The 17,834-nt window shown below is 43.4% G+C and overlaps 1 protein-coding gene across 6 annotated transcripts in view; it reads right to left on the reverse strand.

Annotated features, from left to right (window-relative positions):
• The window catches only part of LOC142663298 (catenin delta-1-like), a 77,185-nt gene that overhangs the window by 41,437 nt on the left and 17,914 nt on the right, over positions 1-17,834 (reverse strand). For 4 of the 6 annotated variants that reach the window (XM_075841874.1, XM_075841870.1, XM_075841872.1 and 1 more), the window contains 6 exons: positions 10,155-10,372; positions 8,370-8,435; positions 8,106-8,243; positions 6,834-7,249; positions 3,547-3,775; positions 470-692 (listed from right to left, as the gene is read on the reverse strand). In XM_075841874.1, coding sequence (XP_075697989.1) covers positions 470-692; positions 3,547-3,775; positions 6,834-7,249; positions 8,106-8,243; positions 8,370-8,435; positions 10,155-10,349 — 1,267 coding nt within the window. In that variant the 5' untranslated portion in view covers positions 10,350-10,372. The remainder of the gene's footprint in view (positions 1-469; positions 693-3,546; positions 3,776-6,833; positions 7,250-8,105; positions 8,244-8,369; positions 8,436-10,154; positions 10,373-17,834) is intronic. The other 2 variants (XM_075841871.1, XM_075841875.1) reach the window with 2 other exon arrangements.

The following is a 17,834-nucleotide window of genomic DNA, read 5'->3' on the forward strand; positions in this document are numbered from 1 at the left end:
TCAGTTTTTTAGCGTTCCCGCATCGTATGCTAACGAGCAGAAGAGAGTCATATCTTCGTTCCTCAAGTCTTTCCGTGTTTACCCCGCTTCCTTACTTTTGATTGACAGCTCCTCGCCTTCCCCCCGCACACAAAATCTGGCGCTTGTGCATTGATGTCCTCTTCTGGGGTGTGCACACAAAGGGACACCGGATTATTACGATGAAAGGCGCAAAATGTTTGCAGACCGTTATTTACAGTCAGAGGAGGAGTTTAGGAGAGGGGATAGCGGCAATGAACTTTTGATAGCAGCGGCCAGTGAGGGAGAAGTAAAGTTCAATAGGTGAAATGCTGATGACGGGTTCCCTTTAAGTTATGCATTAATGGTTTGGGGAATCCATATCATGTGTTTCCGAGTAAGTTCTTTTAAACTTTTTTACGTATATCCAAACATTCCTGAAATTAAAAGCAGAATAAATGCGAGAACTCACCAGTGACACACTCTGCCATCTCTCTTCCTTCCCGGCCCTCTCCTCGCCTGCGTAGTAGTCTTCCTAGGGCTGGCACCCCATCACAGTTTTTCACTGCCAATTTGTTCTCTCTTGCAGGGCCATAAGAAAGATTCTTCAGTGCCCCACAGGCAGCAAGTCTTACAGGAGCCCGTGGATCTTCCAGGAGACTTATGAGGGGTGGTATTCCACGTAAACGACATACCTAGAGAGAAAATATTTAGAACAAAAATACTCAGTCTTAACAGTTTGTAATAAATGTACAGTCCTTTAAGGCTACACAGCAATTTTAGACGGGAGTTCAACATGATTTTTCCCTGCAGGAAATAGTCACAAGCGACATGGCACTTGTTGCTAAATTTTCAGACACTTAAAGGGTAAATAAACTTTGAAAAAACGTCTGACATTTTAGAAGTTTTGATCGGTGGGGGCCTGAGCACCGAAGCCCCCACCAATCGCTAAAATTAAGCAGAAGAAGCGCTCGGGTGAGCGATGTGGCGCTTAGTTTCTGATCGGCTTTTTTCAGAAATCCGAGCAGTTTGTGTACAGACTCAGACTTTCTATTGAGCCCGTACACCAACTGCTCGGCTTTCCAAGAAACTATCAGAAATGAAGCGCCACAGCGCTGACCGGAGTGCTTCTGCCCTTTCGTTTTATCGATCGTGAGGGGGGGGGGGGGGGGTCTCAGTACTCAGATCCCCACCAATCAAAACTTCTGACACGTCAGAAATTTTTGGAAAGTTTAGTTACCCTTTCAAAATTAGCAGTAGTCGCAAAGTTCACTTTGGAGATTTTCCCCAAAAGAAAGAAATACATTCACATTGCAATTGAATTTCTACCTCTATGTGCGTGTTTAGTCCTTACATAAGTCTCTGTACACACTGCGTCTACAGCGCATGTTCTGCACATTTCAAATGTATTCACAGATGAGGGCATGGCCTAGGCATGGTAAAGAATCAGCTTCTGCGCTGAAGAGGACCTGTCAGTTCTCCTGACTAGTCTCCTCTAGTTTCCCATAAGGGTATGTTCACACGAGGGCGTCCGTAACGGCTGAAATTACGGGGATGTTTCCGCCTGAAAACATCCCCGTAATTTCAGCTGTAACGGCATGTGCAGGCGCTTGAACGCCGCGTCCATTACGGACGTAATTGGCGCTGCTATTCATTGGAGTCAATGAATAACGGCTCAAATTACGACCAAAGAAGTGACAGGTCACTTATTTGACGCGGGCGTCTATTTACGCGCCGTCATTTGACAGCGGCGCGTAAATATACGCCTCGTGTGAACAGACAAACGCCTGCCCATTGCTTTCAATGGGCAGATGTTTGTCAACGCTATCGAGGCGCTATTTTCGGACGTAATTCGGGGCAAAAACGCCCGAATTACGTCCGTAATTAGTGCGTGTGAACATACCCTTAAAGGGAACTGGTCAAATTGAAAATACAAATCAATCTACGGGCAGCATGTTATACAGCAGGAGGAGCGGAGAAGATTGCTTTAAATTTTGGTTGCAAAAGAATTAAAACTTTCTGCTCATTCTGGGCTTTGAGTCCAGTGGGCGGTAATACTCAGTGACTGACCGCTAGCTCTGTATTCACACTCTGTAAATCACAGACTAAAACCACACACTGGACTCCTAAAGCCAGAATAAGCAGAGTATCACAAAAAAAAAAAAAAAAAGTTATACTATAGGCCCTGTTCACGCGAAAAAAAATACTGCAAAAAATGTCCGAAATTGCCTCCAATTGATTTTAATGGGAGGTGGAGGAGCTTTATTCCCTGTGAACAGGAAAAAACCGCTCATGGGAAAAAGAAGTGACAAATAGCCTCATTTACATACAGTATTTAGAAAAAAAAGCTCATAACTTTTAAAATAAACGTTTCGGGACACAATTGTCACTAGTATTATCAGTGTGACAGATTAGCTAGGAGACAGGGCATTACTAAACCAGTGACAGATCCTCTAAGATGTGGTCTTACAAGTGCGTTTTCAACCTCTGAATGACCAGACCTTTTTGGGCCTTAAAGAGGGTTTTCCACCTTCTGACAACTTATGACCTATCCACCGGATAGGTCATGAGTATATCATCGCTGCGAGTCGAATACCCGGACCTAGCACCGATAAGCCGCCCTGGTGGCCTGCGGGCACCTGATGTTATGGCACATAAAGCTATGTACGGAGCTGGAAGCAGTTGGCAGGTCTGCTCCTATTCAGTACAGCAGCTCGGCCGCTATTCCGAGGCCGGAGCTAACCGCTTCCGAAATCTATGTCCGTTGAATGGAGGCACGGGACCAGCTGATCTGTGTGGGATCCGGGTGTCGGACCCCCACAGATCATGTACAGATGACCTATCCGGTGGATAGGTCATCAGTTGTCAGAAGGTGGAAAACCCCTTTGACCAAGCATTCTTTTTTTTGTTTTCACATTCCAAGAGTCATAACTTTATTTTTCCGCCGACAGCTGTAGGAGGGCTTGTTTTTGCATTTTTTGGTGTTTATATAGGATATTTGTTAACTTCATTAACTTTTTTGGGATGGGAATGGGAAAAAAACAGTCAGTATTGTTTTTTGTGTTTTAAATTTACGCCGTTCACTATGACAACCAAACTGCAGCGACAAATCCACACTAAAAAGTGTGGATTTTGTGGCAGATATCGCTTTTGTAAAGAAAAAAAAAAAAAAGAACACACAAAAGGGAGTGGCTTAACGTACAATTCTTTACTCATCCAGTCTATTAGGGGACACAGACTGACTTTTAGCCAACTTTTTAATGTAATTTTTTTTACACAAAACTTTATGGTTTGATGGAAAACTGCATGAATTTGTCTATGAGTGTAAAGAGCTGGGTGGCAATTACAATGTGCCAGGTTGTCTACTTTTAGAAAATATATGGGTAGAATCGGAATCGTAAAATGGGAAAAAAAAAAAAAAAAACAAAAAAAAAAAAAAACACTATTTAAATATCTAAAGTGTGAAAAGTATCCAAGGACTCCTGCAGTGAGAGGTTTAATAAGGCATCAAAAGTGTAAACATAAAAAAATTCAAAAATGTGTACAAACCTCTTTCTTGACTTCTTCGTTACGATAGGACAAGTGCTGCAAATATGCAGCTGCATTTAGCCTCACAGCATCAAGCGTGTAACTTAGCATTGCAAGAACTTCAGGAAGCTCCGGCTGTCTCCAAGGGCCACTGGGGGCTACTGTCAAAGGTGCAGGTCCAAGGCTAGAAAGGCTCACAGACTGAGGCAAAGATGATCCATAATGATCAGACAGCGGATCCTCGTAACTCCTATATGTAAAAAACAAACAAACACGATCATGCTCTATTTAAAAGGTCCAATTTAACATACAACTAGTGATTTAGTTGTCATTTTTAGCAACTATATGGGATGTTTAAAGAGGCTCTGTCACCAGATTATAAATGCCCTATCTCCTACATAATCTGATTGGTGCTGTAATGTAGATAACAGCAGTGGTTTTTATTTTGAAAAACGATCATTTTTGAGCAAGTTATGAGCAATTTTAGATTTAGTTTCTTAATGCCCAACTGGGCGTGTTTTTACTTTTGACCAAGTGGGTGTTGTACAGAGAAGTGTATGAGGCTGACCAATCAGTGACCAATCAGCGTCATATACTTCTCATTGTTCCAGCCCAGCATGATCCACAGCACAGTGTGCTTGTGCAGTGAAAGAAGCCGGGACTTCACTATGCGATCCTCCGATCGCATTTATAATACACTGCAATACTTCTGTATAGCCGTGTATTATGCCTGTCCGTGTAAAACGGACAGGCATCTGCTAGGACATGCCTCCAGCATGATCTAGCAGGCATTCGCTCCAGCCAGACCTGGGGGCCTTTATTAGGCCCCCGACTGCCATCGGAGACACAGACACTCGGCGATCTTATCGCCGGGTGTCGGTTGGATGAGAGGGAGCTCTCTCCCTCTCTCCAAAACCACTCAGATGTGGTGCCCGCTATTCAGCACCGCATCTGAGTGATTAAACGGGTGAGATCGATACGAATATCGATCTCACCCGGTCGAGCAGGGACGCCCCCAGCCCTCAGCTACCTCTGGCTGCTGAGAGCAGGGAGATTTGACAGTTCCCTGCTCTGTTTACTTATTCTGATGAAGCGACGGAAAAAGTCTATTGCATCGGAATAAGTGACCGACGTAAAAACACTATGGGCCGGTCACTAACAGGTTAAAAAAAACAAAGACAAAACCCTGCAAAAAAATTAATGGCATAATAGCTGTTTTTTGATTTTTCATTCCCTTCCAAAAAAAGAAAAAAAAATGAAAGAAGGCTAAATAAAATAAATCATATGAACCCCAAAACGGTGCTATTGAAAAATACAACTCATCCGGCAAAAAATAGTCCCTCAGAGCTACATCCACGCAAAAATAAAGAGCTATGGCTCTTAGAATGAGAGGATGAAAAAAAACACAACAAACAAATTGTTTTGTCATTAAAGGCTATGTAGACTTTCGTAAATGTGTTTTTAATAGAAAGTTGAACCAAACACAGACTTTTTTTTTTATTACTTTTTAATAAAAAATATTTTTACTTTGAGATATAGCTGCTTTGTATCCTATATACAGAGCAGCTGTATCTATCGCTGAAACCTTTATCTGTCAGGTCAGTGGGACTGACTGGGTCAGTGACAGTGGGTCCTGCGTATCTGACACGCAGGATCCACCTGTTATCAGAGAAATGCAGGACTCGCTGTCACTGAACCCGTCTGTCCCGTGGACCTGACAGATAAAGGCTCCAGCGATAGATACAGCTGCTCTATATACAGGATACAAAGCAGCTGTATCTCAAAAAGTAAAAATTATTTTTAATAAAAAGTAATTAGAAACCAAAAACACACTGATGCACATTTTTATTTAACCAGTTCAGGACCGGGCTATTTTGCGCCTTCAGGACCAGACACCGTTTAGCCCTTTTTAGCACGTGTTAGTTAAATGGCTATAACGTTTTTATTTGTTGGGCTAACGACGTGATTTTTGCGACGTTTTTTCCGTAGACAATGCAGGTTTCATTTTTTATCGTTTTTATACACACCTTTTTTGCGATTTTAGAATTTTTATTCATAAAGTTTGAAAATAATAGTAAAAAAATAAGCTTTTTTACGTTTCAGCTATTTTTTTGGGGTAATAACATAGTTTTACCCTAAAATAGACCTTTTATTTGTGATCGTCATTGTCTACCGTAAATTTTAATATATTACATGTCTATATTAGGGTAATTGGGTCAGCGCTAGCGTTACAACAATGATTGGCGGGGGGAACATGTTTTTTTTGGGGTGGGTATTTTATGTGCATTTATTATTTAATTTTTTTTTGCACTTTACTTTATTATTTTTTTATTACTATGGTCTGTCCCCCAAAGGTCAAAAAAGACCTTTGGGGAACTTTATATATATTTTTTCTTTCTTTTACACCATCTTTTCCACTGTTACGAGCTGCACAGCAGCCCCAGTTACAGGGGAAATCAGCCCTCTCATAGTGACGATTGTCACTAATAGGGCTGTGCTGGGTCTTGTAAGACCCAGCAGCAGTCTGTCACTAACGGGACCCGGCGATCATGTGACCTGTCACATGATCACCGGGAGGAATAGAGACAGCGCCGCTGCTGCTGTCTCTATTCCTATACACAGCGTTCATTGAACGCTGTGTAAAAACACATCGGAGAAGACAGAAGCAGTGAAAGCTGCTTCTATCCTCTCCTCAGGGTCCCCGGCAGTCACTGACAGCCGGAGACCCGACATTCAGCTGCCCGATCGCGCGGGCAGCAAGTTAAAACCCGAGCCGTAAAAAGTCTATGGCTCAGGTTTTAAGGACCCTGACCGCAGGCCGTAAATATACAGCCAGCGGTCGGGAACCAGTTAATAAAAAAAAAAAAAAGCCTTCAACAGGTGTACATAGCCTTTAATGGCCAAACACGCCTGGTCATTAAGGGGCTGTATCAATTGTATTTTTTACCCCCTTGTAATTTTATAGTGTTTAATGGCATTTAGAAAGTGTACTCTGTGGCACCCTACTATAGTAACATGCAGAAAAGTGAAGGAAGAGAAGTGTGCACGATAATAGGAGATTGCCATTCTGGGTGAGTACCAAAAGAAATCCCCTCCTAGCACACTTTCACCCTGCCATACTGGGGGGGGGGGTGATAACTGGGAGCACCCTCACCCACGTAAACAAAGATATAGGTCTATTAGTAATTAGCATTGTTGTTAAAAAAATAAATAATAATCATCGCACTTATTAGTCGTGCACATTTACCTTGTGAAATTTGCTCACACAATAGGTTTTGATTCGGTATACAAAACAGTATTAAACTCACCTTAGTCGCCTACGCGGATCTACTCCATTGGCAGCCCTTCTACCAGCGGTAGAATAGTCTGGCCCATCTACATAGCCACCAAGACTTCTTCGGTCATCTTCCAGTCCATACGCATCTTCAGAGCCATACCTAACATTCAGTAGATCAGATTGGCTACCTCCAAAGCCAGCACCCCTGACCTGAGGCTGAGGCCCATAACCAGGACCCCTATAAGGTTCCACGGGGCGATAGCGATTATTAGGTCTAGACAGACTGCTGTAGCCGGGATGCTGAGAGGGTGGAATCATTTGCATCGGCTCTGTTCCAGGTCCACGGAAATGATAATTGCGGGGCACTGTGGTGTAGGCTCCGTTACCCCCCACTACATCACGATAAGGGCGATCTAATGTTTGGGAATATCCAACAGAGGGCTTTATCTTTAAGTAAAAAAATAAAATTAAAATAAACCATTAAGTAGGAAAGAACTGGAAACGTGTTAAAAACCTATACCATTATCGCTCTTTAAAGGGGTTATCCGGGGACCAAAAAATGTTGGGATTTATATTTTTAGGTCAGAAGAAGTCACTCACTAACGTACTTTCATTTTTAATTCCGTACTGAAATCGTGCAGTTCACATGTGGACTGTGACGCCGGGAGCAGTGCTGGAGTCCCCGGGCAGAGCGCTTCAGTCCCTCTTGCGGTCACGCGCTTGATCACACGCCGATACGAACGGCAGAGGAAGTAAGCCCAGTCACGCGGGCATGTCTTGTCGGCGAGTCATCAATATTTGGAAAACTACAAGACTTCCGGCACCAATTCACCGGGTCTGAACTGCGCGATTCAGTACAGAATTAAAAATGTAGTACATTAGAAGTGACTTTCCACCTAAAAATATAAACCCCAAGCAATTTTTGGTCCGCAGATAACCACTTTAAATGCAGAAACCAGACTAGTGTCCCATAAACGCTGATTTAAAAGCTCACCAGGAAGGATTGTTTGCTAGTAACGGAGCAAATTTTCCATCATAACGGTTCAAGAATCCTTCGGTTATTACTAGCCATTTGACCTGGCCTAGGGACAGTTTTATCAATGCTTGCGCCAAATTCTGTTTAGCACGTCCGAAGTGTCTTACAGGTCATCGGTGTCTAAAGAATGACGCAGCCGTTATCCAAATAAAGTGTGTGCCAACCGTGACCACGACCCTCTTACGTCACTATTTATTCTACAATACATTGCTAAACCACACACACTCTGATCTACTATACAAAGCCGTCCAGAAATGTCACACTTACCGGAATATCCACGTGGCGGGGATCTTCAGACATATTGTAGGACAGGTAGGAGTGCTCGTCATCCAAGCCATAATTTTCATCAGCAGGAAGACCATGGCCCTCCATCCTGACCGGCGAGTAGACAAAAGGCGAATGGTCCTATAGTTGGGGCATTCAGACAATTATTTTTCCACAACACTTACGCCAGTTCTACAGATTTACATTTTGCTACTTAACTTCAAAAGATTTGATCTTGTGCTCATCTCCTCAGATCGGTAATCTCACCTTAGTAGAGTTTATATTTGGATATTTCTTTTTCTGACCCTCTACGGAGTGAACGATTCGTCCGTTCTGCAGGAGAGATGTTGAAGTTAAGGCTACAGTCCCACATGGCGGCATCCCTTTCTCTCGTCTGCGTTTCTACTCTTTCTGGTTTCATTTTTTTTTCTCTCTGCATTTCTTGAACAGTCCTTTTGAATTGCCTGGGTCAGTGTGCGGTCCGTTGTTAAAACGAACAGCACACAGACGAGAATAAGGCCTTATACCAAGAGATTACAATCATTTCTAATCCAGTATACAAGCCAATACACAGACCAGATTTCTTATTAGTACTTCGGATTAAATACTAAATAGGTCCTCTAGTAGCGGCATTGCGGTCGTCCGTAAAAAAAGACAAAACGACAACTTCATCCACAAGGTGTTTATGACCTGGATGCATCTTGCCTTTTAGGTGCACTTTTCATACTCTCTCACTAGGGAAGGGTCCACCTATCAGTACTTTGTTTTATGCCCCACTCACATCACGTTGATTCACTATGTTTTGCGTGTACGTCGAAGAAGCTCATGGCATATACGCTAAACGTGTACATAGAGGTACATTAACCCGACGGAGGTGAAAAGAGTGTCCCTTAAGCCTCTGCCGGGTGGCTATACCTTTAAGTATGAAGTAATGTAGTAGACTAGCCTATGCCATAGAACAAATTCCGTACAAAAAAAAATATATATGAATGACCCGAGTTTATGACGTCTAGTCTATAGTGACAGATGCCACTCTTCGGTCAGCCGTCACAGCCTGCGTTTATATTAAAGAGGATCTGTCACTAGTTCATTGATGCCCTATCTCCTAACTAATCTAATAGGTGCTATGATGCTGACGACTACAGTGACATTTTGTTCAAAACACTTTATTATTTGCAAAGTTATGAGCATTTTTAGAAATATGCTAATTTGTCCATATAGGAGGGGACTTCACTCTGGGCGGTGCAATGTTTTCTGTATGACTGACCACTCAGCATCATAGAGTTCTCAGCCCAGCAACAACACGTGATCATATAGTACACAGCTTTCATTCCTGACTGTTTTCAACTTGTTATACCTCCGGTTATGAATCTCATCTTTCATATGACACCAAAACCGCTGTTCTAGGTGGTCCACAGCCTGAGATATGGCTATTTGAAGTGATCCCCCTTTCCTCCAGCCTCAGTCTCTCACACTGTGAAGCAGCTTCATGCTGATTGGACAGTGTCAGAGGCTGCGAGGAGGCTCCACCTCACACCTCAGGAGAATCACTGGTGTTGACACCCACTTGGCTAGTATAACCTCACTTGCATATTTAGAAAAAAGCTCATAACTTTTAGAATAAGAAACTTTTCTGGACACAATTTTTCACCAATATTATCAGTGTGACAGCGCCCTTAGGATAGCTAGGAGACTGGGCATTACTAAACTAGCGACAGATCCTCTTTGATGCATAAATGCCTGGAAAAAGCTCTCTATGTTTAAACGTAGTGCAATAAACCTGATGTGAAGGGGGCCTAAGTCCCTAGAGCAGTTACCCAATTCATTACTTAAACACTGCAGCAGGGTAACATTTATGCAGCACAATCGACCCTTTGGGGGGACGATCGACATGAAGTCTCTGCAAGACCATCCATCAGCTTCATAAGAAATATAAGCATATGTATTTTTACCTACAAAACATCGAAACTATTGGTGTAATGTAGGTAAATGTTAAAAACAAAACAAAAAAGACAAAAACACACCCCAGACATGCTGAAATCAAATCATTACCTGCTGGCGACGGGTGAGGGTGCCATTGGAAAGCGGGGTTGTAGCCTCCTGAGGGGTCACCCACACCCGGTCCAGCTGTGCAGTGACGTGTCTCCTTTCTTCTTCCAAAGCACGAGACAAGAGCTCAAACTGTGCCTCCTGCGCTCTCACTGAGGCCAAGATACTGGCCGGGCTCTCAGACTCGGGCTCATCCATAAAGATTACAAAGAGACCCTAAACTAAAGAGAACAGGTAGAAATAGAAGGAAAGGGAGATAGAGGAAGAGAGAGGGAGCGAGGGCAGAGAGAAGAGGGGAGGGGGGAGAAACCAAATTAAAACCAGCAAGAGACAGTCCCACAAACCCATGAAAATTCCACTCCTGGATGTTTTGATTTCCTCGTTTTGACAGATGGAGTAACAGCATTTATTTATTCTCCATTAAATTACAAAATTCTGAGAGCAGATGACTTGGGCTCTGTTCACACCTGCGTCATGGCTTCCATTTATAGAACGCAACGCTATTTAGCCCATCAAATCTGACCGAATCTGCGACAGATCCTCCAATGCAGATGTGAACAGATCCCGACAGTTATAACTGGACTGTTACGTCGTCTCTCAGATGGGGCTGTAAGACTGCGGTCGGCTGCCTTCAAGAGGGACCAGCAGAATTTTTATAAACCGCTCAGGAAAATTACATGAAATAACTAAAAATTGGTGCTAAGACAGTAAAGCAAACGATTTGCTAATTAACAATTATTTTGCTAGCTATTAAAATGATGTTAAAAGTGAAATGATCCATGAAGTGGCAGGCGGACCACATGAGACTAATGCCAATGTCAGCTGCAGACCAGGAATGAAAGTCAAGAAGTCCAAATTAGAAAGAGCATGCGGATTCAAGTGGTCATGGACAATTAAAGTGGATGAGATGACAGAGGAAATAAATAATGAAATAGAACAAACAAGATTCTACAGCACGCATGGGGTGGTCGACTTATTTTCAATTTTTTTTAGTGACCACTAAACAAAAAATAAAAAAAAACTTGGCTTATACAGAAGAAGGGTCACAAATATAATTAACATGATCATACTTAAGAAAAATGTAACTGAACAACAAATGTCACTGCATGACACACACACACACACACACACGTAGAATATGGAACACTAGAATTCCTCGCAGTTCACTACAGGGATCTTAAGATGTAAGGGCCCGTGCAAGCGACCGTGCCCGTCATCACTGTCCGCTGACAGCCACCTGCATTTGCGGGCCCATGCTCCTATATAAAGTATGGGAGCATGGTCCGTAAAAAGCAAAAGATAGGACAGGGCCTATCTTTTTGCAGAGGCTACGGCCCGGACACCTTCCCGTAAATACACGGGAAGGTGTCCGCGAGCAATAGAAGTGAACGGGTCCGTAATTACGGATGAATTCTGCGGTCGTGCGCATGGGGCCTAAATGTAGTGGCTCAGTGACTCCAAATATGGCCAGTGACTTTAGGGTCTTTTTAATGTGAAGATAATCGGCAACGCTCTGCCTAGAGATTCCGCTCCTAGTAGCGCTATCTACAAGAGTGTGAGTGTGTCTACAGGGGACACTGTGGCGCTATATACATGGGCACTGGGTGTGGCACAATTTATTTGGGCACTATCTACAGGGGCACAGTGGTGTTTTCAGGGGGGTTGAGACAAAAATAAATAAATAAATAAATAAATAAAAGCCCTGACGAATGAAATGAATCACTTTTGACAACCGTGAATAACGGAACGGTCCGGCGGCTGATGCGCTGAAAAACTGACAGATCCATTTTTTAACGGCCATTTGTTTTCACTGCTGTGTAAATAGAGCCGAATGAATAACACATTCATATGATCTCATATTAAATCAGTCTGTACTACGAGTGTCCGAGCATGCCTGAAGAATGCCAAGAATGTGGGCCATGTTTGGACGCTCTATAGAACTTCTTTGTTCTGTACTAAACCTCAGGAAAGTTTGAGAAACACATATGTGATAACACGTGAACTACTGGCGCTATCCGATGGATAAAGAGCAGTCTCTCTGGTGACCCCACATCAGACCGGTTTGTCGGTTACCCCCTCCTGAGTTCAGTGGGTTTCTGATAAGGGAGTCTGCCCATCTGATAGGACTTTCCAAGACGGTCAAAACATTTTCATACCCATCTTTAATAAAGCGGCTAGAAAAATTTCTGGGAAGACTCTAAAGGTCCAATTACGCAGCCAGATATGGGCTGTGAAAACAAGCGGTCGTTTTCTTCCTTCACAAGGAGCAACGATCGGTTATGATCATTCGTCCCCATACATTTCAATCATGTTGAGAGCGCGTCTCCCTGCGTAAAGTGCTGCCGACAATGATATTTATTGTTGCGTAAATAAGCAGATAGCAAAATGGGTTGTGTTTAAAAAAAAAATAAAAAATTACTTTTTGAGATATAGCTTCTATGTATCCTGTATACATAGAAGCTGTACCTTGCCATCAAAGCTAAAATGAGTTTCTGACCTGGCGGATACAGCTTTTGTATACAGGATACATAGGAGGTGTATCTCAAAAATGAAAAAAAAAAAAATTCAACAACCTATTTAAAGAGGTTTTCCACCTTCTGAAAACTGATGATCTATCCACTGGATAGGTCATCAGTACATTATCGGTACGTGTCCCACACCCGGACCCCGCACCGATCCGCAACTCCGGCTGCCTCCGTGCACCAGATGAAGTAGTTGGAGCCGGAAGCAGATGGCTCCGACCACTGCATAGCGGCCGTTCGGCAGAACTGCAGTTCGGCTTCTATTTACTTGAGTAGGAGCAACGCTTTAATGCTGCTGCTCGGCCGCTATTCTTTGACTGGAGCCAACTGCTTCCGGAAACATCGTCCATCGCACAGAGACAGCCGGAGTGGCGGATCGGTGCGGGGTGTCAGACACGCACCGATCATATACTGATGACCTATCCAGTGGATAGGTCATCAGTTGTCAGAAAGTGGAAAACCCCTTTAAGGGTCAGTTCACACAGTCTTTTGGCACTGATGTTGACATGGAAACTGCATCAGATTCAGCGAAAAAAAAGGCCCAAATTGTCCCCGATTGATTTCAATGGGAGGGAGAGGTGATTTTTTTTCCCTGGGTGGCTTTAGGCCGCTTGCAGAAAAAGAAAAAAAAGCGGCATGTTCCAACCATCTTCGCCTCTGACCTCCCATTAAAATCAATGCGAGGCAGAAAAAAAACCTGTGGTGCTAGTTTGAGCACTTTTTTCCCACGGTCCTTGTATTAGATTTAACTGCTGCAGGCAAAAAACATGTGGTAAAAAACGCTGGCAGTATAATAAAATGTGCCTGAAAAAGAAAGAAAAAAAACAAAAAAAACGAACGAACGAACACCTAGAAGCTGCATAAAAATCACATTCTACATTCTAGTAGGGCTGGACAATTAACTGAAAAAAAAAACCCCAAACCCAAAATCAGCGCAGAAAACCATGGTCATCTTGCCCATTTTTTTGTTGTTTTTTGTATCCTCAGATATAATTCAATCCAATAGTAGAACAGGGGGCCGTTCGGTCCCTGATCTACTATGCACCATGTAACGCCGGCCGCTCACAGCTCGGTGCCATGACGTCACTGCCTCGGGCCTGTCTGTACTGAGCCATGAGCGTCTGGGCGCAGACAGGCACGAGGCAGTGACGTCATCGCGCCTGTCTGTGCGGAGCAACACAGACCGGAGGAGCAGAGGGATCTCCTCCACTCGTCGTTGAAACGGGGTTAGGCGAGTATGTATTTTATTAGGCATTATTGGGGCTGTGCGGGGCATTTAACTGCATGGGGGCAGCTGTGGGGGCATTACACTGCGTGGGGTACAGTGTCACGAGGTATATTATATACAGTAGTATACAGCACGCTCAGGGGGATATTAATTCAATGGCGTGACATGCCAATAGGGGGGCGTGACATGCCAATAGGGGGCATGACAATCGTTCATTAATCGTAATCTTGATATTGGTCATAATCGCCCAGCCCTACCTTTGGGTATCTAGATGATAATGGGGCAAACTTACTAATACTGTCTAAGATTTGGACAACGCAAACTTACACAAGGCAGTTAGAAAGTGCCCCAAAATCATCAAAAAGGTGAACGCTGTATGATAAAATTCGGCACATCTCGCTAGACACTTTTCTCTTCCTTACACCATCTGTTGGTTGGCGCACAGCAATACACTTTAATCCACCCCCTTTCATGCTAAGCCACACCCTTTGCAGAGAGTGGCGCAAAAAGCGTCTAAAACTTAATAAATGTGGTGCATGGCAGGCACGCCACAATTCTGGCGCATTTTGAATGCTAAATCTGCCCTAGCGCGTTTGCTGTTATTTTTTTACAACCTTCCTGGGGAGGGATATTGGAGACATACTTCCTTCCTGAATTTCCTGCGTAGCCCGTACACCAGGATGCCTGCACTTGATGGCAGCTGAAATGTATGGGAGTCAATTGACCCAAAAAAAAAAAAAAAAAAAAAAAAAAAAAAAAAAAAAAAAAAAAAAAATCGCTGATTTTTACAGTTTCCAGGAAGTGATGGAGCACAGCCCCTCCCGCAGAGACCTGGGGAGATGGATACTTAACCCTCTGTGTATACAGTGTTGCTGTCTAACCTTATGTCAGCTTCCAGTAATACAATAGAGCGGTCATTAACTGGCCCACCCTCTAACGATCATCAGACGCTCCTCATCCTGAGCCTGTATATACAGCAGAGCTGACAAGTGAGCTGCAGAGAACAGGAAACATCAGCAGATTATCGGAAAACTTCAAAATTACAAGTTTTTTTTATTTAATGTGGATAGTAACATACAAAATAGTATCACCAAAGGGGTCTAATAAAACGTGTATAGGAAAAACCTGACTTAACCCATTAATGACCGCCGATACGCCTTTTCACGGCAGCCTAATCCAAGTCCTGCACGGGTGTACCGGGCAGGCTGGAGTGGGTTCTCGGCTGTCATCTCCTGCTCCAACGGTAGCAATCAAAGTTTCCTTCGTTAGCGACCGTTTACCCCTCAGATGCTGTGGTTATTAGTGACCGCTGCATCTAAGTAGTTTACAGAGGGGGGGCTCCCTCTGTCACCCATCGATGTGTTGCCATGGCAGCCAGAGGCCTAACAAAGGCCCCTAGGCCTGCCCTGGCTATATGCCTATTAGGCCATGCCAGAGGTACGGCCTGAAAGATGGCTGTCAGTTTTATACTGACAGGCAGGAATGCTTTGTTATACTAAGTTTTTTTCCCCACAAAAAGTGGGTTTATTTAGTAAAAGTTTAAAAAACAAACTACACACATCTGGTATCGACACAATCGTAATGACCCAAAAAATAAAGTTGGCATATTATTTAAACCGCAAGGCGAACACCGTACGAAACCGCAAAATTGCTATTTTTTTCCTCCCCCCCCCACCCAAAAAATATTAAAGATCAATAAGTCCCATGAACCCCAAAATGGTAGCAATGAAGTCCCGCAAAAAACAAGCCCTCATATGGTGTCTGAAAAAAAAAAAAATAAAAAATAAAAATGTATGGCTCCTGGAAAGCGGAGATGCAAAATATTTTTTCTCAAATTGGTTTTTATTCTGCAAAAGTAAAATATAGAATACAACTACACATATTTGGTATCTTCGTAATCGTAGCGACCCATAGAACAACGGTAGCATGATATTTACGCCGCATGGTGAATGGCGTTTATTTAAAATGCATAGAACAATGGCTAAACTGCTGTTTCTTTTATTCCCTCCCCCTGAAAAAGGTAATAAAAGTTAGAAAACAAGTCCTCATACAGCTATGTTGACGGGAAAATAATAATTAAAAAAAAAGAAAAAAAAGATATAGCTCTTTGAATGGGACAATGGCTCCGCTTGGTGCCTAATCTGCTCATTTTGAGGAGTAAAGATCCAGAAGAGGAGGAGACCTGATCTCTCCACAGTAGGGACAATGGACATGGACTGGAAGTACTCCTGTATGCCCTGCAATATACGCAGAGAGAGGAGCCTCAGGAAAAAGTAAGGGGGTCTGCAGCCCTGAAGTTTTAGGGTATGTGCACACACACTAATTACGTCCGTAATTTACAGACGTATTTCGGCCGCAAGTAGTGGACCGAACTCAGTGCAGGGAGCCGGGCTCCTAGCATCATACTTATGTACGATGCTAGGAGTCCCTGCCTCTCCGTGGAACTACAGTCCTGTACTGAAAACATGATTACAGTACAAGACAGTTGTCCTGCAGCGAGGCAGGGACTCCTAGCGTCGTACATAAGTATGATGCTTGGAGCCCGGCTCCCTGCAGTGAGTTCGGTCCGGTACTTGCGGCCGAAATACGTCCGTATATTACGGACGTAATTAGTGTGTGTGCACATACCCTTAGGCTGAATGCACACGTTGCATATCACGTGCGGGTTTGCCATGTGTATTTTCATGCGGCAAATCTACAGCGTAATACATTACCAGCAAAGTCAATTAGATTTCAGGAAAACTCATCTATAAAAGGGCAGATTTTTTTTCTGCACGGAAATTGACCTGCGGTGCGGATTTTAAAATCTGCAGATTGTCAATTTATCCCGCGTTTCTGCTTGCAAATTGTATCGGACTAGAAAAACGCACCAAAATACACAACATAAAACCGCACCCATGGGCTTGTCCACACGTAACGGAATTGCTGCAGAAAATTTTGCACCGCAGGTCAATTTCTGCTCGGAATATTTAGGCAGCGTGTGGATGACATTTGTTAAAAATCTCCCCCACTTTGCGGCTACTGTATTCTGCTGCGTATGTTCCGTCTGCAATTCCGGACAGAAAATATGCAGCAATTCCACTACGTGTGGATGAACCCCATTTCCGAATCAAAATGTAAAAAATGCACTATTAGGTGTGTATACCTGCGGTTTTGTTGAGGCTTTTCCGCAACCAAATTACGCAATGTTGTGCGTTCACAGCCTTAGAGGAACTCAAATAGCTCAGAATGGGATAGTCCGTGGAAGACGGGAAACCTAAACTGGGCGTGTGGAAATTTGGGTTGACCTTTATGCACACATTGCATTTATTTTTTTGCGATGCAGTTTTTGTTTTAATGCGATTTTCCTCTGCACTAGGCAGATCGAACTCGTAAGCGGAAAGGCAAGATAAAGTGACGTGCTGCAGATTTTAAAATCCGCACCGCAGGTAAATTTACAAACCGGAAAATACTGCAGCGTGTACATGATTTCCTGAAATCTCATGGTCTATGCCGGTACTCTATTACGCTGCAGTTTTGCCGCACACAAACACATGCAGCATAACCTCACGCAATACGCATCGTGTGAGTGGACCCTTACCTTCTCAGGTTTCCTGTCCGGTGTCTTCTACGGGGGTGCTTTCATGGGTAAGGGGTAAAACTACATCTCGTCCCACGGACTCACCATTAACTTCCAACAATTGCGGACGCCTACGGATGTGTATCCGCAGCCGTCTAATCCGTATTTACGGACAGTAAAAACTGTTACGGTTGTGTGCACGAGTCCTAAAAGTAATATGTTATTTACACGGCATGATGAACAGTAAATGACAATGCGGGAGAACGTCCCCTATAAAACTTAGATGTAAGCAAAATGTTGAGTGACGTCCGTATCGGCAGCAGTATTAATATTATAGAAGATTTGTGAATGATGTGATGAAGATTAGCGATTCA

This window comes from Rhinoderma darwinii, chromosome 11, assembly GCF_050947455.1.
Source record: "Rhinoderma darwinii isolate aRhiDar2 chromosome 11, aRhiDar2.hap1, whole genome shotgun sequence".
NCBI classification, from domain to species: Eukaryota; Metazoa; Chordata; class Amphibia; order Anura; family Rhinodermatidae; genus Rhinoderma; species Rhinoderma darwinii.